The sequence below is a fragment of the Triturus cristatus genome, chromosome 10 (genome assembly GCF_964204655.1).
Source record: "Triturus cristatus chromosome 10, aTriCri1.1, whole genome shotgun sequence".
Classification (NCBI taxonomy): Eukaryota; Metazoa; Chordata; class Amphibia; order Caudata; family Salamandridae; genus Triturus; species Triturus cristatus.
The window spans coordinates 1,170,153,048-1,170,175,840 of NC_140593.1; the positions used below are offsets into that span (position 1 = coordinate 1,170,153,048).

The 22,793-nt window shown below is 47.4% G+C and overlaps 1 protein-coding gene across 1 annotated transcript in view; it reads right to left on the reverse strand.

Moving 5' to 3' along the window:
• The window catches only part of LOC146796879 (extracellular calcium-sensing receptor-like), a 222,025-nt gene extending 199,521 nt beyond the window's left edge, over positions 1-22,504 (reverse strand). The window contains exon 1 of the mRNA XM_085631413.1: positions 22,278-22,504. Within this exon, the coding sequence (XP_085487539.1) occupies positions 22,278-22,504 (227 nt within the window). The remainder of the gene's footprint in view (positions 1-22,277) is intronic.
• Positions 22,505-22,793: the final 289 nt, after the last annotated feature.

Here is a 22,793-nt window from a genome sequence, read left to right on the forward strand (position 1 = left end):
CAGTAACGCCATCTCGGCGTGTCCCCGCGCTAAAGCTACCAGCGATCACCATGAGAGCCTGTGACCTACACAGTGTATAGATGTGTTTTAAGCTTGGCCCTGAACAGCGCTTCACTGCTCTCCAGTCTCAGAGCAGGAGGAAGTTTGTTCCATTGTTTAGCTGCTTGGAACGCAAAAGATCGTCCACCCATTCTAACCTTCCTTATCCTGGGGACTGTCAGCAGCCCGGCACCCTCCGACCGGAGGGTCCTTGTTGGTTCGTAGCGGCTGACTAGATCCCTAAGGTAGGCGGGCGACCTGCCCCAGACAATTCGGTGACAGACGAGGAGGCACTTAAACAGCACACGTTTCTTCACAGGCAGCCAGTGAAGCGCATCCAGCGCCTTTTGAGAATTAGCCCTCCTAGGTCTTCTTATCACCAATCTAGCGGCGGAATTCTGGATAACTTGCAGGCGGCCCAGGCAGCCCTCGGTGGCCCCTAGGAACAAGATGTTTCCATAGTCCATCCGAGAGGTCACCAGTGCCTGCGTCAGTGTCCTTCTGGCCGCTATGGGTAGGAGGTCTAAGGTTTTGTTTAGGGTCTTTAGTACTCCAAAACATTTGCCCACAAGACGCCTTATGTGGCCATCATAGGAGAGAGAGGAATTCATCCAGACTCCTAGATTCTTAGCCTCCTCACAAGGTATGGGGGTAGGGCCAAGGCATGGAGGCCACCACTCGGCTGACCAGTTTTTGCTTTTTCCCCCCACCACCAACACCTCTGTCTTAGAGCCATTGAGTTTTAGGCAGTGGGAGTCCATCCACTCAGCTAGTGCCTGCATACAGGACTTAAAGTTGGTGGGGGTGTTGGCGGTGTTCTGCGATAGGGAAATCAGCAGCTGGGTGTCGTCGGCGTAAGACACCAATTCCACCCCAAAAGATTGTACAACCTTCGCCAGGGAGGCCATGTAGAGATTAAAAAGAGTAGGGCTCAATGCTGAGCCCTGAGGCACTCCCTGATCTAGTGGCATCTCGACCGAACGACATGTCCCTTGCTGTACCTGGAAACATCTTTCAGTGAGAAACGACTGTAACCAGTACAGCGCAGGACCCACGACCCCAGCTTCGCTCAGACACCGTAGCAGGATGGAATGCGCCACGGTGTCAAAAGCCGCGCTGAGGTCGAGCATGATCAGGGCCATTGTATGTCCTGCATCCGCCCCTGCTCTTAAAGTCTCAGTGGCCCGTAGGAGAGCTGTCTCCGTAGAGTAGCCCGCCCTAAATCCTGATTGTGAGGGATGTAGTAAGTTCCCTCTCTCCAGGTGCTCAGTAAGCTGAGCATTGACCACCTTCTCAGCCACTTTCGCCACATACGGCAATAATGCAATCGTGTTGGACCTATCACTTGGGACACATGGCACAGAGTCTGCCTCTGCAGCACAGATACAAGGCTGGCTAGCCCCGATGGAGCTCACTTGCCTGCACTACATGCTCCTAGACCACATCCCTGCTACCACTGCTGCTGTCTCTGCATCCTCTGGCTCCTGCTATGGCACATACTCTGGAGAGGGCCCCAGCCTTCACTGAGGAGGAGAGCCAGGCCCTGCTGGACAGGCTCCTTCCAGAGTACAGAAAAGTCTATGGGAAACCAGGGGAGGAGGTGAGTGTGCAGTCCACTGCCTTCCTAATTATGCATGTTGTCTGACTAGCAGTACTAGCAGTGTGTACACCAGTGGCAAGCAGTCTCAATGACTGCTTTCATCCCCCAAAGTGTGTAGGTATATGCAATGAATAGTTTTCTTGCTTATAAAGTGCATTATTGCAAGCTCAAACTATCCAGGCATTGTTAACATGTCAGACATGCATGTGCTTTTGCAATCCCCATGATTGCACTACCTGTGTAATTTATTTCCCTTTGTGATGATGACATGTCTATCCAAATGTGTGCTGCAGCAATCTGGGGCATGTCTGTTAATGTACTTTTCACTTTGTCCTGGTCACAGGTTGATGCCCACCAGAAGCAGGAGATCTGGCTGACCATCGCCCGGGCTGTTCATTCTGTGGGGGTCTACAAGCGCCGGATCCGCAACTGCCAGAAGAGGTGGCAGGACCATCGGGGCTGGACCCGGAGGATAGCTAGAGTCCAGCTGAAGCTGTCACCTCCAAGCAGGAGGGGTGGACACCGGACCCTGACTCCCCACATGCTACGGATCCTGGCAGTGGTCTTCCCGGACCTGGATAGGCAGCTGAAGGCCAGACAGCAGCAGGAAGGGGGTGAGTCCATGTCTGATCTGTGTACTATGTCTGACATTCAAATAGCAGTATTTTGTCCTGCTCACACTTCCACATTACGTAGCTCTTGTGGTCCCAAACTCAGGTCCCTCATTTGTGTGATGCACCCTCCTCATCTGTTCCACAGGTGTGGCCCCTCCAATCTGTTGCTTGTGTCACTAGGGCACTGTGTCCCTGCAGTCAGCTATGCTTCAGGTACTGGTCAGCATCAGTTCCCATGAATCTGTTGTCGGTTTCATGGGTGGGTCAATTTGTTATGTTATGTTATGTTAGGAGTATTTATATTGCGCACAGCTGCCCCAGCTAAGGGGCGTCCTGGCGCATGACCGGTAAACACACAACTAACACTGAATTGAAATCCCAGGAGGGGGAACATCTAGATAGGGGGAAAATGAAAACAAAAGGGTTTTTATGGCTTTACGAAAAAGGAAAAGATCGTCCATCGCACGAATCTCAAATGGAAGCGAGTTCCAAAGTGCTGCTGCTTTTACCCGAAAAGACCGACCACCAACTGTGGGTCAATTGTTGACACAATGCCTGAGATATGACATGTGATCTGTGTGTGCCCTTGAGATGTGTACCAATTGCTGGTTTGACTCGCAACATGTGGCTGGGGTATTCCAAACAAACCGATGCAGCAGGGGACTCCAATTTAGGGGCCTCAGGAGTATGTATGGCAAGTATGTCTCACTTGCTTAGCCACCTGACTACTGTCCAGGGCCAAACACTGTTTCACTTAGTCCTGGCCAGTCACGCCCCCTCAAGGGCATTTACAAACACTCTGTAATCCCACTTCTGTGTATGAAATTGCAGTTTGTGCTCAGTGGCATGTGCCCTCAGGTGTCTGCCTCTGTGTCATCAGGGTGTGGCGTGTTGCTACGTACAACTGGGGTGTCCATGATTCAGAGGGTCAGCATAACATCTGCGATGTGACTGTGAGAGGCACGACCTGTTTGACATATAGGTGTGTGATAATCTGACAGCGTACAATGGAGTATGCAACTGTGTCCTTCATGCAGCTGGGTTACATGTATGGCAGACTGTGATGTGTTAATGTACAGGGATTTGTGTTTGCTGACACTCATATGTCTGAATTGCATGATGTGGGGTCTTCTGGGTCCTGGATATGTTGTTTGAATGGGATAGACAAGTGCGCCGGTCATCTGCAGAGTTAGTTTTACCCCAGAGCTAGGATTGTGAGTCAGTGCATATTGTTGTTGTCTGGATGCCCTGCCCCTGTGACAGGAGACAGTGTTGACTGACTTTTAGGGAATCCCAGTGCCATGGCATTTAACTTGCTATGAGTGAGCCTGCATTGTGTTCAAGTGTGCACCATGCACAACATTGTGGCATTGACCATCAGGACAGGAGTACATCATAGTGTGTGTTGCTGGCATGCATCACAAGCATGTGGAATGAGTCTCTTCCCATCCCTTCATCTGGACACCTGGACTGAGTCAGTAGCAAGAGATGTGCTGTGTGTATAGTGACATACTCCTACATGTTCACTTGCATGTACAACTGATGTGTGGGTGGTGCATGTTGGCACATTGGGGTGTTAGCATTCAACATGCAACTGACATATGTGTGAAAGTCAAGGAGGGATATGTGTGCCATGGTTGATGTTGAGAATGACAATTGTCTTATCCTAAACAGTGTGTGCACTTTGAGCAGTGTTCAGCTGATGATTCCAGGGCTTGCCCTGTGATGTGATGGACTTACTGTGGTGTGTGCAGTCGGTGCAGGTGACTGATGTAGTTCTGTTACTTCCTATTCCTATCCAGATACATCCACGGCCACAGGAGGGGACCGCTCCATGGACCAGGAGGAGCCACAGAGCCTTACAGGGACAGAAGGAGAGGAGCTGGGTGGACCCAGTGGCACGGAGGGCGAGTTGAGCCACACAGAGGCGTCGTTAGTACCACCCCCCCCCCATTGGCCTTTTGTTAGAACAGACGTTTCACTTTTAATATTTTGAATAAAGCTTTTTTCTTTATCCCTGTGAACTTGATTTAGCTGTACATTATGTTGATGTTGTTTTACATGCCCTTGCACCTGTAATGCTTGGTTTACAATGTTGAATATTGATGTGTTGATGTGAGGTACTCCCTGTGTTCAATGAGATATGTATCCTATTCTGGTGGGTATCCATGTCATCCTTTGCAGCTACCTGGGTCTGTCAGGATCAACTATTTGTGTACATCTCTCTGTGAGCATTTCATTGGCATGGTCACATCTGTGGCTTGCACCCCTGCACATATGATGTGCTTCCCATTGTCCAATTTGTCACTTCCACATACTTTGTGCTCATCAACACTGGACCTACAGGTGTGTGCATCATTGTAATAGGAGCAACTGGGGCCTCTGTGCAACTTGTAAACATATGTTTTGGGTATGTGCAGATGACTTAGGGGAGACTCACATACCCAGGCTGTTGTGACCAGAGCCTTCATTGTGTGGTAACTGATGGCTGACTGACCAAGTGTTCTGCAGACATGAGTAGGCCTTGCGGTGAATATGTTTGGCACAGCTGGGCTCCCACAGGAGTGGTGTCCCCTCAAGTTAGTGTGTTGTCCAGTGACATGGCCTGGGCCCATGGTGTGTGTTGTATGAGCATGTGTGTGTGTCCACATCCCTGTTCATACACAGACAGTGTTCCCTTGATATGTTCCTGTTGTTGATGCTTGCTGAGTGGTACTGGGTTCATCCCACTACTTTTCCAATGGGCTATCAGGTGTGTGGGTGCATGAAACACTACTGTTAATTGGTGTATCATCATTGGTATTTGTCAGTTCTGAGTGGTGATGATGTTGTCAGACACAGATGGGACACAGTCAGGGTTCCTCAAGGCACTTTTTTGTTCGCAATATCATGTAGTTGTCCCTAGGTGGTAGTTTTCAGTGATTGAGACATTTGTATGTGTGTGTGACTGCTCCCACTTGTCGGGTTCACGGCTGCGATGCTGGCAGGTGTCAGCATGTGTGCCTTGTGTTTCTCCTTGGCATCTGCATTGTCTTGGGACTGTGGCAGGGATTCTGAAGGTTACATGAGCTTTGAGGTCATGGCCATGTACTGCATACTGTGCAGTATGTCTGTCATTCCCCAGGGTTGTAAACTGTCCTTGTGTGATGTGTCTGTGCACCTTAGCTCATCCCAACATTCCTGCGTTTGTCAAGGGTGCATGTGCAATGTCACCTGTCCATGTGGGCTTCACAGATACACATAGTTGCAGTTCAGGGTGTGTGGTGTTGAGGGTGAACTGATGTGAATTTTTGCATGGATGGTCCCCTAGCTCCCGTTTGTCCATGGATAAGGGGCCATGCTGAGTGATTTGTGTTTGTGTATGTGTGATGTACGTTTGTGGCACAGGACACTGGGTTTCCCAGTTTGTACAACATCTGCCTTTGTCATCACAGTGGAGGTGTCATGCATGCTTGTGTCACCCCAATGTCTGGTCCCTGGGGGTAGAGGTGTTGTATGTCAGTCTCTTGCTGTGTTAGTTGGTGTTCATTCCAGCTTGTGTCACATGTGTCGGTTGTGCTCCCTCTCATCTCCCAATGCCTGATTGACCACTGAGGGTGTCCCAATGATGGTTTACTTTTGTATGGCACTGTGTCCACATCTGTGTCACTGTGGTTCAGCCCCCCTCATGTGTTGTGTAGTTGCCTGGGGATACTGTGACACACACACACATGTTGTGTCCGATGTGCAGTGTGAGTTTGCCTGTTTGTGTTTGTGCATCTGCACAAGTGCATTGGAATTGCTGTTTTGAGCCTTTGTCTGGATGCTGTTTCTGTGATTTTGCATGCTGTCCCTGTCAGTCATTTCACATCATTGTGCACATTCATCCTGGTTGTTGGGTGCCATTGCTGGCATGGAATGTGAGTTTGTGAGCTGACACCTACAGTCTGCACGTGTTGTTTTGATTGGTGTGTCTATTTCCGAGATGTGTGCATGCTTGGTGATGGTCACTTCTGCTGTTGTGTCATTGTACGCTGTATGCATTGTCAGCCCCCATGTGTGGTGCTTGTCTGCACATGGCCGAGAGTGTGTTATGTTTTCACAGCACTGTTAGCCTCACCACATCTCTGTGTGTATGGGACACAACCACTAGTTTGCCCCAGAAGTGTTTGATGTGTTAGGAGCAGGGATCATACATGCTGTTTGTTATTTGCAGCTTTGACCATGACGACACTTACCTTTTGGTCACTGTGATGAGGGGGGTTTGGTCCCCATCACCACAATGCTCCACATCTGCTGCATTTTGCAAGCCCCCACTTAACTTCTGTTCTACACAGTGTGGTGGTGTTCTTTTTACATTGCCACAGTGCTATGGTGATGCTTGCCTTGTGTATGTCACACACTCATGTGTATGTCACACACTCATGTGTTGGTCACACATGTGCTGTTACTTACATTGTATGCTCGTAGCCATAATCACTGTTGTGGGCATTTGTCACAGACTACACACTGTTGTCATGATGTTATGGGGGATGTATTTGGCAGACATACCTGATGTTGGAGTATGCTGGATGTGTTGCGCATCACCCATCCTATGGCTGGGGGTGGCAGGGGTGATGGGCAACATAAGCACTATGGGTGGGGGTGGCAGGGGTGATGGGCAACAGGTCCCCTGTTAGTGGGGGTGGCAGGGGTGATTGTCAACATAAGCCCTATGGCTGGGTTTGGCAGGGGTGATGGGCAACATAAGCCCTATGGCTGGGGTGGCAGGGGTGATGGGCAACAGGTCCCCTGTCAGTGGGGGTGGCAGGGGTGATGGGCAACATCAGCCCTATGGCTGGGGGTGGCAGGGGTGATGGGCAACAAGTCCCCTGGAAGTGGGGGTGGCAGTGGTGATGGGCAACATAAGCCCTATGGCTGGGGGTGGTAGGGGTGATGGGCAACAGGTCCCCTGTGAGTGGGGGTGGCAGAGGTGATGGGCAACAGGTCCCCTGTGGGTGGGGGTGGCAGAGGTGATGGGCAACATCAACCCTATGGCTGGGGGTGGCAGGGGTGATGGGCAACAGGTCCCCTGTGAGTGGGGGTGGCAGGGGTGATGGGCAACATAAGCCCTATGGCTGGGGGTGGCAGGGGTGATGGGCAACAGGTTCCCTGTGAGTGGGGGTGGCAGGGGTGATGGGCAACAGGTCCCCTGTGAGTGGGGGTGGCAGAGGTGATGGGCAACATCAGCCCAATGGCCGGGGGTGGCAGGGGTGATGGGCAACAGGTCCCCTGTGAGTGGGGGTGGCAGGGGTGATGGGCAACATAAGCCCTATGGCTGGGGGTTGCAGGGGTGATGGGCAACATAAGCACTATGGGTGGGGGTGGTAGGGGAGATGGGCAACAGGTCCCCTGTGAGTGGGGTTGGCAGGGGTGTTGGGCAACATAAGCCCTATAGCTGGGGGTGGCAAAGGTGATGGGCAATATAAGCACTATGGGTGGGGGTGGCAGGGGTGATGGGCAACAGGGCCTCTGTGAGTGGGGGTGGCAGGGGTGTTGGGCAACATAAGCCCTATGGCTGGGGGTGGCAGGGGTGATGGGCAACATCAGCCCTATGGCTGGGGGTGGCAGGGGTGATGGGCAACATAAGCCCTATGGCTGGGGTGGCAGGGGTGATGGGCAACAGGTCCCCTGTCAGTGGGGGTGGCAGGGGTGATGGGCAACATCAGCCCTATGGCTGGGGGTGGCAGGGGTGATGGGCAACAAGTCCCCTGGAAGTGGGGGTGGCAGGGGTGATGGGCAACATAAGCCCTATGGCTGGGGGTGGTAGGGGTGATGGGCAACAGGTCCCCTGTGAGTGGGGGTGGCAGAGGTGATGGGCAACAGGTCCCCTGTGGGTGGGGGTGGCAGAGGTGATGGGCAACATCAACCCTATGGCTGGGGGTGGCAGGGGTGATGGGCAACAGGTCCCCTGTGAGTGGGGGTGGCAGGGGTGATGGGCAACATAAGCCCTATGGCTGGGGGTGGCAGGGGTGATGGGCAACAGGTTCCCTGTGAGTGGGGGTGGCAGGGGTGATGGGCAACAGGTCCCCTGTGAGTGGGGGTGGCAGAGGTGATGGGCAACATCAGCCCAATGGCCGGGGGTGGCAGGGGTGATGGGCAACAGGTCCCCTGTGAGTGGGGGTGGCAGGGGTGATGGGCAACATAAGCCCTATGGCTGGGGGTGGCAGGGGTGATGGGCAACATAAGCACTATGGGTGGGGGTGGTAGGGGAGATGGGCAACAGGTCCCCTGTGAGTGGGGTTGGCAGGGGTGTTGGGCAACATAAGCCCTATAGCTGGGGGTGGCAAAGGTGATGGGCAATATAAGCACTATGGGTGGGGGTGGCAGGGGTGATGGGCAACAGGGCCTCTGTGAGTGGGGGTGGCAGGGGTGATGGGCAACATAAGCCCTATGGCTGGGGGTGGCAGGGGTGATGGGCAACATCAGCCCTATGGCTGGGGGTGGCAGGGGTGATGGCCAACAGGTCCCCTGTGAGTGGGGGTGGCAGGGGTGATGGGCAACAGGTCCCCTGTGAGTGGGGGTGGCAGTAGTGATGGGCAACAGATCCAATATCCACTATGGGTGGGGGTGTTTATGGTGCTGGCTATGGAACCCCTATGGTGGGCTGTTGTTAGTGGCCAGGATGTGGATCCCCTGTGTGTGTGTGCCATTTTGCATGTACGTGTCGTTTGTTTGTGTTGTAGGTGTCTGACTTACCGCCCCTTTTTTTCACCACTCAGCAAACGAGACTACTTGTTAAAAAACCATAGATATTCGCTTAAAAAACAAAATTTGCAGGGACGTTATAGTTAGGAAATAGAATTAAAAATCCTTAGAAATTCAATGAAAAACACAAAGGTTACAGGGACATTATAGATAGGATCAGATTTAAATCATACAAAACCAGTGAAATTCAGCGGTTATAGTCACATGAGCTAACTATAACGTAGGCCCCTGAAATGCACTGCTTATGACCTCACATATTACATCACTCATGACATGGTCAGTGACGTCACTGATAACATTACTGATGACATCTCAAATGACATCACTGAGGACATGATCCACAGAACCACTAACACCCACTCACACCCCCATACAACCTCTCATAATGCCACTCCCATACAACCACTCACATACCCATTCACAGACCAATACCAGTATTCACACACCCACTCACTCCTCCATAGAGGAACTCACACATCTACTCACTCGCTCATACAGCTACTCACACAACCATTCACTCACTCATACAGCCAGTCACTCACTCATACAGCCACTCACATAGCCACACATTCACCCATACAGCTACTGACACACCCACTTATTAACCTACACAGCCACTCACACACACACTCACTCACTCATACAGCCCTTGAGCACATCCGTTCACTTACCCATACAGCCATTCACACAGATACTTACCCTCCAATATAGCCACTCACATACCAACTCACTTAACCAAATACCCACATGGCCACTTACAATATATACACTTGATATATATATATAAACTTCCCAGCATATTCCGAACTTTACTTATGGCACAGCTATTTCTAAGCCTGGGTGGAGTTCACGGAGTTCCGCTATGCCGAAGTCCACATAGTGCAAAAAAATACTCAGCCGAGCTACGTGGAGCTCTTTTTCAGCAGCAGAGTTTCTTTAGATAAATGTCGTTTGCAGTGATTTTCAGTGCCGTGTGCTTGTCCGCACTGTGCAATCATAGCGAGAGGCACCATGCACAGCGCAAGCGGGCGCTGCTTCCTTTCTGCCACTCGAGTAGATTTTTACTCAAGCAGCAGCTTTCTCAAAGCGAACAGATGGTTTCTCAATGTGAGCGATCACGAGCATACGCAACCACTCGTAATGAGAAATCTGACCGCCTGCGTTGAGACATCTCGCCGGCAGGTTGATTTTCCATGCTCACGCTCACCAACTAGATGTTGTCGATCGAGAACGAGGAAAAATATCGCTGGGAGGTGGATTTTCCTCACTCGCGCTCACCAGCTTGCCATTGATGAAGGCGAGTGAGGGAAAAAACTGTGAAATTTGAAGGAGCATTAGAGCCCTACACCATCTCCTATATAAATCTTGATTGCCATGTACTTTACTGAAAACTTGTAAAGACATTGATTTATAATGCTCTGCACTGGAGAAACAAGCCTGACACACAAAGTATGTTTTTAATAAAACTCTATCTTGCACAATTGTCTATGTTTACATTTCAATATTCAAATCTCTGTAAAATAATTGTTTTTCCAAAATATTTAATGAATATATTTTAGTGTAATGGTTTTAAAAGACTAAAGACTTGGAAAGAATATATAATTCCGCATTTCGGTTTCCTTGCAGCCTTGATCACAAACACAGAAGCACCATCTTGTTTTTGTATTTCACCACTCGAAAGTGACATCATCATAGACAATGAAAACTTTCTTACTGTATCTTATCTCGTCTATATATACATAAGAAACAGCACATTGTCCTATCACATATTCTAAATAGGCCTGGGCGGTGAACTTTGCACCGTTCGCGGAGTTTGCGGAGTTTTCTGCACTCTGCACTCCGCGGAGCACGCGGAGTGCAGAAAACTCCGCTTCACGATGTGCAGCAGAGTTTTTTCCCAGCTTATGATCGCGAATGGTAAGTTCGCAATCACGAACAGTAGGTTCGCATGCGCGAGCTGACGCTCGGGTAGAATTTCTACCCTAGCGGCAGGATACCAACACAAACTGCAGTTCGCACTGTACTCCGTCACTCTCGGAACTTCGCAGAGATTTTTTGTAACTTCGTGGAGTTCCGCGCAGCAAAACTCCACAAACTACACTCAGGCTAAATTCTAAACTGCTTACTTAACCAACTCATCATGGTTAAACCACATGTTATTCTTACATCAATGTAAAATATATACGAACCATAGCTTAAAGAATTATTTTAGCTTGAAAATAAATTAATTATTATTTTTACATAATTCCTTAATTAAAAATCATTATATAAAAATCTTTTAAATATAGCCCAAGTCAGCAACACATAAAGGCCCAGATGTACAAGGTGGCTTTTGCGACTCCCAAATTGGGAAAAATTGCTAAACAGAGACACTGTTGGCGATTCTCAATGAGGTCGCAATTTGCATGCCTCATCAATATTCATGAGGCACTCGCAATTTGCAACCCCATTGAGAATGGTTGGACCTCCCAGGTATGGTGGCCTGCTGGGCTCAACTGGCCCCCATGTGTGGGACTGCTTTCAAATAAAGCAGTTTTCTTTTTAAATGCGGCCCGTTTTCCTTAAAGAAAACGGGATGCTTTTTTTTTTTTTTAAATGAAACGTTTTCGTTTAATTTTTTAAGGGCAGGTAGTGGTCCCTGGGACTACTGCCTTCCCCATAAAAATAATTTCCCAAAGGGACCCCTTCCCATTTGCTACTACATTACCACCCTCTTGATGTGGGCGGTAAATTGCGAGTGTTTTGCGACTGCAATTGCGGTAGCAAAACATTCTTATATAGGGTAGCGAGTCGCAATTAGGAAGGGACGCCCTTGGAGCACCCCTTCCTATTGGTGAGTCGCAAATCCTATTTAGTGAGTTGCAAATAAACTGTGACTCGCTAAATAGGGTTTATACATGCCCCTGCAGGTTTTTGCATGCACAAACGGGTTGCAAACCCGTATACGCGTGCACAAATGGGTAGTACATCTGGCCCAAAATGCTTAACATTTTCCTTGCTAACTATTTAGGCTCTTACAATTGCGGTCCCCCCTCTATTGACAACACAATGAAGCCCAAATTGGCAGGCTTTGCGAACTCCTAGTATTATCAAACACTACCGGTAAGGTGTTGATTGTTGTAAGAAAATGGTCCACTTAGCTGTGTAGCCTGCACAAGAAATGGGTCCACATTTGTTCTCCAATGAGAATCAAACATCCCACTGTAATGCTTGCCTGTCTCAGGGTAGAGAAGCGGAGCAGTTCAAGGCCACTCAAGGGAGGTGATGTGTGCTAGTAATAATCATTCGAGGGCATACAATGCTAACACTCAATAAATGAATTTCCACTCAGTGCCTTTTCTTTTGAAAAAGGAAAAGTACATTATGACACACCATACTCAATACTACGCAGGAAACTACAAATATATACAAGCTCATGCTAATAATTTTAGATGACAATGTTTAATCTCTTTTGACCCTCCAAAAGGGGTCTAGTTCAACAAACCACATTTAAACACATTCACTTGAACTTAAATGAAAGAATTGAATATAACTTGAAATGTACACACTAAATTGAGGCAATAAAGCATGTATACTTTGATCACAAGCGGCTGTCAGCATTATTATTTCACTGAAGTTTTTGCAAGAAAAATGTATATGCATGTCTGAATGATTTGTGTACTCATAGTAACTTTTATCATGAAAAACACAATTAAAACGTAGCCCCTAGAGACCATCACACTTTATCACTATAGCTTGTGATTACATACTTTTGCCCCTAGTGGGTGTTGCACAGCATTAAAACCCATGCCAAACACCTTCAGGCCACAGAGACTGCAGCCATAGACATTGCATCTAGAGGTCGCTGCTCTGATAGCCAAAGAACACACGCTCCAACCTGGGGAGTGCCTAAAAATGCCTGGCAAACTCCTGGTAGTTCTTTTGGAGTCCCATCCATTTTAGGGTGGGGGATCTGGAAATCATTTTGGGGGAGGCTGTGCTTCTCCTGCAGCTGTCACTGCACTTTGCCATTCTGTTAATGGTGACCTCGCCTTCATGGGACCATCACAAAGTCTAAAACGTTTAGATTCAATACAAAGTAGGCAAGCCCCACTGGAATTATGGGGCACTCCTTGGAGCTTTGTGTATATTAAATAAGCTCCTCTGCGCTAGTCCTTTATTGAGGGACAGCTCAGGGAACCCACCCCTGGCTGTCCCCCGCAAGCTTCCCACACAAGCAGCAGGCAGCACTACTGAGTGCTGGTGTGGGAGAGGCAGTTCACTTCTGCTATGTCCACTCTGGCAAGCAGGGAGCTGCACTTATGGTGGCCTCCCACTCCCCTCAGTCAGGGGGAGCAGGGTGGGCAAGCCACATAGCAGTATTGCTCCCCATTTCTCTTCTTCTCAGGCCCAGGGATAGGCCCCTTCCTGTACTCTCATGGAGGGGAAATATGATGGAACTCCACCATGGTCTCTGCAGCTCGGCACTTGAAGAAGCACGATAGAGCGTCCCCCACTTCAATCAGCATTCGGGAGTTGGGGTCCCTGGCCCTCAGATGAATAAAATGGCCTAGGGGTCGGGGTCCCCAGAGCCCTTGGATAATGGGAAGGGGGCCCCATACATGCCCCCCTCCCAGCCTGATAATTAGGCCTCGATTCTGGTGGCAACCCCCATGCCCTGTCCAAACCTGGGGATCTAGAAAGGCTCTGGCAAAGAAGCTCCAAGCTCAAACCATTTGCAGTCACATATCTCGGGAAACCCATTGGGACGTTTTACTTGGTTCTGTTTTCCGGCTTGCTCCTGGTGGCGAACCCAAGCCACCTGGAGCACTTTCTAAAGGCCTGCTGGCCTTAAAGGGGACAAGCTTCTCAGGGATCTAGTTTCTCTGGCTCCTTGCACCAGCCTTTCACTTTGTTTTTCCCTTGGGCATCACTCCTACTCGGTGCTGAAGTCTAGTCTTTCCCCCAACTAGTCATCAGAAGATGTAAGGGGACTAGCTTCCCTGGTGCTGGGAAGAGCCCAACTGGCCCCAGGGTCAATTAGAATCAGACTCCTTAGTCCAGATGGCCATCAGGGGGTTCTTCCTTCCAATTATCTATGGTGGCGCCTCTATTTCAAATGCCCTGCAGACAAGAACACAGAAGAGAGAGTGCACTCCCCTGCTCAGGCCTTTTAAGTCGAGGTTGGAGGTTTCAGCAGGGATGCACCTATAGCCTATCCTGGGGTGCCACATCACCTCTCTGCCCCTGTTTCAACCTTCCTGCACAGACTGCTGGGATATTTAAAAATGGAGTCATTCAGGAGTCAATTGCCACAATTGCTCTGTGGTCTGAGCTCCACCCAACGCTGACATTACTTCAAAGGGAGCCTCCTCCTGGGATCGCTCCAGAGGTCTGGACTCTCTCCTTTCTTTAGTGGGCTTGGGCAGGCCCCTTCCCTGGCACAGTGGGACAGCTGGCTGATTGATGCAGTGCATTCAGCCACACCCCTTTCCACCTCAGGAGCTGACTTAAGCACTGTTAATTGTTGCCTTTGTGTGGGGAGGTCTTTGTTCCTGCTGCTGGAGAGAAATGTAATTAACTTGGCACAGCAGGGTGACAAAAAACGTGGGCTCTGATCCTGAGCTAAGCCAGAGAAATATGATATTCCTCAATGTCCCAGAAGTTGTAAAGATATGTCCTTTGATTTTGCAGAATTAATCTTTTCATATAGGTTAAGCTCTAAATGTGTCTGTAGGCCAAGGGGAAGCAAAGCTACACTCTAAGGCAGCTCTCTACATGTGGGTATAATGGAGTGTCACTGCAGACAAGATAGTATACCACATTGACTTTCCCTATGAGAGCACCCTAAAATGATGAGGCTTCCCCCAGGTCAATACCTAATCCTGCAGAGTCCCCTCTGTTCCAGGTTACCTGTGTGCAGTTACTGTTCTGCACACATCAGGAGTCTCCCATGAACAGCCTTAACACATGTGAACACGACTAACCAAATGCATCTTACACTTGCTGCATTGCAGCTGCCTTATCTTAAAAGGTGAACACTGGCGGTAACCACACGCATTCCATTTGCCATGAGTTTACCATGGATGAACCCCAGGTTATGAGGCTCTAAATGTGTCTGTAGGCCAAGGGGAAGCAAAGCTACACTCTAAGGCAGCTCTCTCCATGTGGGTATAATGGAGTGTCACTGCAGACAAGATAGTATACCACATTGACTTTCCCTATGAGAGCACCCTAAAATGATGAGGCTTCCCCCAGGTCAATACCTAATCCTGCAGAGTCCCCTCTGTTCCAGGTTACCTGTGTGCAGTTACTGTTCTGCACACATCAGGAGTCTCCCATGAACAGCCTTAACACATGTGAACACGACTAACCAAATGCATCTTACACTTGCTGCATTGCAGCTGCCTTATCTTAAAAGGTGAACACTGGCGGTAACCACACACATTCCATTCGCCATGAGTTTACCATGGATGAACCCCAGGTTATGAGGCTCTCCCACAGCAAAGGGTTGAAACCCAGGTGATCAAAAAGTGAAAATCTGTGTGGTTTAGATAGGCAGAGCCATCTTCTCACAACTTATTTTCCAACAATATAAACAAATTGCCAGTGTTGCTCTTATGCTCATGTGCCTCTCATTGTCTTCTTACTGATTATTCTCTCTAAAGTGACAAATGCAAAAAAGTGGTTAAAAGTGCAAAATATTAAAATTCTACAAAACTGCCTCTCACTAGTTAAAAGAAATTACTAGCAGAGCTACATGTATGTCGAAATTCTCTTCTGTATTCAACCCACAGGGAGGGTTTGTATTTAACTCAATTATGAATCGGGCTCGAGTTGCCTCGGTGGCTTCTCCCTGTTGCCCCCTCTACTATTCATACATACAGCATCAACTACAAAATATACCAGTTCTAGCACATTACTCATAAGAATTTCTTCAAAATGGCAAGCTTCTAGATATCTTCTGTCTTTGTTCTTTATAGCTCTCATATGCCGCAATATTCTCTTATGGGCCGGGAGTATAGTGCTTCCCACATACATACATTTACTGGGACACTGAAGGGTGTAAACTGCATGATCAGTCTTACAATGTAAGTAATCTCTTATTTTCAGAGGTCCTCCCTTCTTGCCCTGACTCCAGATGCACTACAGGGGGATATGAAGCCCTTTGTGTGGGGACAGGGCACAGCCTATTCAGGTCTAAGTGTGAGGTACTGCAGAGTTCCTCTTTGCCATCCTCCCAGGATGGTCCATCAAGTCACACCTAAGTTCTCATTGTGTGTGGTTGTCTAGGTGGAATACACAAAGTCCAGCGGTCACCCCCTCAGACATGTATATGAGACAGTTTGCAGGTAGACAGGGCTCAGAGCAGAAAAATGCAGTTTTTCTAAAAGTGGTATTTTTAAAATTGTAATGATAAATATGTCTTTGGCATTGAAGAGGATTTATCGTTACAATTCCATAGGTACAAAACATAGGGGATCTACCTCCTTCTAATTGGTAATTACAGCTCCTTAGATGTATTAAGGAATTCATTGTTATCCTGTGGGAGGGGTAGGCCTCATATTAGTGAAAAATGAATCTGGTAATTTTTCACTACCAGGACATGTAAAACACACAACTACATGTCCTAACTTCTATTTACACAGCACCCTGCCCAATGGGCTACCTAGACCCTACTTAAGGGGTGACATATATGCAATAAAAGGGGATTGTAAGGCATGGGAGTAGGTTTTAAATGCCAAGTCAACATGACAGTGTAAACTGCACACACAGTCTCTGAAGTGACAGGCCGTAGTCATGTTCAAGGGGCTACTTAAGTGGGTGGCACAATCAGTGCTGCAGGCCCATTAGTAGCATTTAATTCACAAGCCCTGGGCACATGTATAGCACTCTACTAGGGACTAATAGGTACATTAAATATGCCAATTGTGGATAAGTAAATCAGACAATTTTTAAGGGAGTGAGCACATGCAATTTTGCACTGGGTACAGTGGTAAAGTGCACAGAGTCCTATGGCCAACAAAAACAAATTCAGCAAAATTGGAGGCTAACAGGAATTTATTTTGGGAGAAGACCACCCTAAGGCTGGCAGTTAAAGGTCTAACAGACTCCATAAAATGTTTTCAAAACATAAGAATTAGAGGTGAAGGTTCTCTGTGAAAAATAGTAAAGCTGTGTCCCCCCACATACATGAGGTACAGTGAAGAAGAGGTGGTGCCCATCCCACTGAGCCAAAGATAACTATTCTTAAAAGGACACAGTCACATTCAACACACTCATAGAAACCTCAGGTGTTTGTGAGGGGGGCCATCCTGTCAGAGTCCTTAAAATTATCATGATGCCGGCTATAACAAGGGAAACCAAAGCAGAAACACTTAGGGCCTGATTAACAAAGATAAAGTTAGACCAAGGGGGAGATGTACGACACTTGTATTTAGCGAGTCGCAAATTGCATCAAATTGCGCGATTTGCGACCCCATTAGGAATTGCCAGCAGTCATAGGGATGGTGGCCTGCTGGGGTCAGCAGACCACCATGTCTGTGACTGCTTTTCCAATGAAGCAGTTTTTTTTTAATGCAGACCGTTTTCCTTAAAGGAAAATGGGATGCATTTAAAAAAGACAAATTAAACTTTTCAGTTTCATTTTTTAAGGGCAGGCAGTGGTCCCTGGGACTTTTAAAAAGGGTGGTAAAGTGCAAATCTTTTGCAACCGCAAATGCAGTCGCAAAACAATCATACATAGGTGTGAGACTCGCTATTAGGAATGGAAGCCCTTGGCAAGCCCCTTCGTAATAGCGAATCTCAAACCATATTTTGTGAGTCGCTAATATGTTAGCGACTTGTAAAATATTGTTTATACACAGGCTGACCTTTTATGCGGTCGCAAATGGACCGAATTCCTGTTTGCGAGCGCAAAAAACAGTCGTACATCTGCCCCAAAAGTCTGACTTAGACCAAAAGTGTAACTTTACTAATTTTCAGTATACACAAAGGTAAGTTAAGACTGATTTGCATACAGCTGGGTGAAAATCGGGATGGCATAGTGAACAAAAGAACGATGGATTAAACCCAGATATCTTGACTGGGGGTGAGTGGTTGAAAAGTTTCAGCACTCCGTCTATCTTCTTGTTGTTTTTGCTATGTTCACCCTAAGTGTCCAAGGGTATGCCCAGATGTGGGTCTCTTGCTTGCTGGGCCACTGGATTCAAGATAGCCTGGCTGTTGATGGGGTGATTTTGTGAAACCGGTCCCAGGATGCTTGCTTCCAAACCAGGGAGGACACAGCCAGGCCATTCCAGCTAGATTATTCCCATGAGAAGCAGGGTCAAGCCTGATTTGAATATGGCTGGTTCCAAACTGGAGTGGCATAGTGAGCAAAAGAATGATGGATTAAAACCAGATCTCTTGGCTTGGAGTGTGTTCTTGAAAAGTTTCAGCACTCAGTCCATTATCTTGTTGTTTTTGCTATGTTCACCCTAAGTGGCCAAGGGTATGCCCAGACGTGGTCCCTTGTTGCTGTGCCACTGGATTCAAACAAGCCTGGCTGATGAGGGGTGATACCTCCAAAACAGTCCCAGGATGCTTGCTTGTTTCCGGTCCAGCGAGAACCTGCCCTGGCAGTTCTGGCTGGACTGTTTCCATGAGGAGCAGGGTCAAGACTGATTTGCATATGGCTGGGTCTAAACTGGGATGGCATAGTGAGCAAAAGACCGATGGATTAAACCCAGATCTCTTAACTGGGGTGAGTGGTTGAAACGTTTCAGGATTCCGTCCATCATCTTGTCCATCATCTTGCATTTGCTATGTTCGTCCTGAGTGGCTGAGAACATGCCCGTATGTGGGTCCCTTGATTGCTGTGACACTGGATTCAAGCTAATCAGGCTGATGAGGAGCAATATATTTTCAAAAGTTCATAATCTATTACTGAGATCATGAGAAATTACTCTGTAGCCACAAATAATCTATGTGCCCATAAATAATATGATTGTGTTCATGTTACAAAAGACTAGCTGCACAGCAAGCAAAAGCTGCACCTGTTCTTTAGAGTGATAAACACTTGAATAAATGCACATTTATGGTAATAGAACAGTAAAAATAATGTAATTTTTAGGTCTGGTTTAGAGGTAATCGAATATCATCATAAAAAAAATACATACATATGTACGTACATACTTTTTCACTCCATGTCCACAACAGCACGCAGCATGGGGCAATGGACCAGCCATTGGTTCTCTTGCTCTAAACTGAAGTGCACTTCAGTGCAGTGAATCCTGGCAATACTTTACTATCACGTTGTTTTCTTCTTTCAATTCTGTATCCCTTTTTAGTTGGTATAGTCATCCTTTTGCAAATAAACTATATCTTCGGATTACTGTAATTCTAAGCCAACAGTACCTTTTCTACGTGTCAGTGAGAATTATATTTTTCTCTGAAATGCATTAAACCTGAATATCTGACGTCTCTACAGACTGCTGTTAAGCATCCATACTGTTCCATTAAAATTATATGCAATGGTTATTTTTGTTTATTTTATTTTTTTCTGACATACCGTTGCAGTAATAAAAACAGGTTTTGCCAAAGCTTGCCAAGGCACAACATATTGGATTTGCAAAGGCTTATTTATTAATGAGCCAGCACATGATGACCTACACTGTTCAAATCCACATAAAAATGATGTTCAAGAAAATACAATAAAACAGAGTTGATATTATTTGCCAGAGTTTTACTACCCTATGTTGTTGTAAATCGAATACAGATTCGACTGCTTCTCAGATATTCAAGGGTGTAGTCATTTGCATTATAGTGCTACTATTAGGATGCTTACAGTGACAGCCAGACTGGCATGCCCCATGCTAGTTTCTACATTCTACCCCTTTGAAAAGCATATTTGAGAAGAAAGCATATCCAGTGTGGAGGCACTAATCACATGCTGGTTTCCACACACATGGGGGGGCTCAAAACCACGGCCACAATTCAAGCTGACATATTCCTGGTGCATAAAGTGCTTCTGCCATTCTACATTGTGGCCACCCACTTTGTACAGCACCATTCCCGCCCTATTCCCCCAGTATACAAATTATAAAGCAAGACATGTTTATGTGAGGATGCTTTGTTGGCGAGTTACCATGTCACACACAAGTCACAGGATGCAGAGTAATGGGGTTGTCGCATTGTTGGCACAGAGCACTCTGGCACACACCCATCGAGCACTCCCCTAGCTGCGTATGAGCATGCCATCAACTGTCTTTTGTCAGACAGTCAACGCTGGTCCTGCACCCTCAGATTACCTCTCTAGAGATTGCCTCACCCACTCTCCAAAGACGTCTGCACCCGGCACCCAAGGCATCTCTCCCTGGGTCTGTACTACTGATGCAAGACAGTTTCCTTATTCGTACAGGGCGCATCTTTTGAAAAGTGTGCCCTGCGTAACAAGGATAGTGCACCATGTTAGAATGAACGCGCTGTCCCCAGGGCAGCCACAAACACGAGCAAGCCCAAGGTAGCAAGTTGAAGTGAAGTGTGGCGCAGCTGTTTAAAAGCTGCTCTGTGTTTCGCTGTGCAGGTGGTTACCCGCCTGCACTTTTAAGGGGAATGAGAGATCCCCTTTCAGATGGGTGCAGTGAGTGACTACACCCCTCCAACAGGGGATGTCTGAGGGGTCATTGCACCCTGTTTCACCCACCCAGAAGGCTGCCTTTCAGGAGGCATACTGAAAGTGCACCACCTTTTTGTGGTGCACTTTCAGTGCATCTCTTGGAGGCATGTTTCCCTCTGCACCCACATCGGTAGTGCGGTCTAGTCGCAGAGGCAAAGTGATTTCCACATTTGCATGGGACCATGCCCCCATGTAAATGAGAGAACGCCGTCTCATGATAGCGCTGGTGGAACATGTGCACCAGCACTATCTGTATTACAGAAGGGGACGCACAAGCATCCGCAGCCCCTTCTGTGATACCATTGTGCCACCGGGGTGCTGAAAGCGGGTGTTTACGCCCGTAGCACCACCGGGGCACAATGTATAATGCAGGCTCTGGAGCGCAGCTGCCAATCATCTGCTGGGAACTGCTGAATCATGCAATCCCATGGCGAGTACTCACGTCTACCACGAATGGAATGCTTCCACCTACATAGCAGCAAGATCTGAAGCTGCTCCCCCTAATTAAAGGGACAAAAGAGGACAGCTAATAGAGCTTTTTGCATGATGACACCTGTCATAACACCATACCACAATTTTACAATTTTGTGAATCATTTTACTATTACAATTTATGCTGCTTATACAAAAAGTGAACATTTGGGATCTTTTGTTTTTTTGCAGGAGTGTTTTTCTTACCTCACATCAGTGCTTAATTTGTAGAACAATAAGTGCCAATGCCCACAGCTCTGCTCCGACACCCATGCAAAATACCAAGGATTTGCAGGCTGTAATCCAGCTCATGCTTCTTTAGTTCTCTACAATCAATCAAAGCCATTTGCAGAGCGTGCAGGTGCCTCAAACCGAGGCGTCCCCGTGCTAAAAGCAGACTGAAGAACTGACTTTACCATTGCTATCTACACTTGATCAAAGAGCCAGGCTTTTAAATCCCTTCTGAAACCGAATTCAGACTTTGCCATATGCAGATGGAGAGGCAGGGTGTTCCAAAGCTTAGCCGTCAGTACTGAGAAGGACATCCCACCACGTCCAGCCTTCGAAAACCTTGGGAAACGCAGAAGTCTCAAATGATTAGATGTCAAGTCTCTCACCTGCTGGTACTGTCTGATCCTGTTTCTCAGGTATAGTAGCCCTTTGCCCCTAATGACACTCGCTGTCCCTTTACCTCACTCTTACAGGTTTCTAATTTCTGTCTTTGCGACTTTTTTTGTCTTTGTCTTTCTCCTTCTTTCCCCTTTGTGCATTTTTCCTTTCCTGCTCTCGGGAAATGTCCAGTGTGCAAAAATAGGTGTCAGTCCTTAAAAATGAGTGTCAGTAGAATCTACCAGCCACCACCAGCTCAAATTAAGCACTACCTGCCATGGGAACATGTGCTGCAAATTCAAGCTGACTACTTGATTAACAGCAATAATGTCAGTCTCAGAGTGGGGACATCAATGAGCATTCAAGAATAGCATTGTCCATGGGCAAAGCAGCACAGTGCACTCTGAATTCAGGGCAAAATGTAAAACATTTTAAACTCACATTACCCAATAATAACTCAATGCCCTAGGACTATATTGCACCCAAAGTGTGCCAGATGAGCACCTCGCCACATAAACACTGTAAATAGATTCAATTTATTAATGCAGAAAGAAGTATGATAACAAAGGAAATCTAATTACCTTTCACAGCGCCTGGGAGGAGGGGGCTTCGTGAACAAAGACTTGATAGAAGGCTGGATTGTTTCTTCATTTACAGAAGCCAGAATGCCAAATACCACATCCCCTTCCCTGGAGTACAGCTCCACGTTTGGTAGTGAGAGTTCACAAGGCAGTGGTGCGCCATCAGATGCAGCAGTGGACGCAGTTGCCCACAAGACCATAATAATTATCAAGTATGTAATATCCATTTCCAAGTTTGGATCTTACTACCTAGAGATGCTCCTCAAGCTACACAAACAAAATGATGGTCAGTGTGGGAGAGCAAGGTAGTTGCTTTGGTCTAAGAACATGTTCTCGGCTATCATAACCTATTGATTACTGTTTTCAAACCTGATATAAAAGTTAATCACATCACTCATTAAAGCACACCCAACAGCCTAGCAGTGGTAATCCATTATTATTGTAATACAAATTAACATAAACTATTGACTCTTGAACACCCCATTACCAGTTGTTGAAAGAGGACAGCTGTCACAC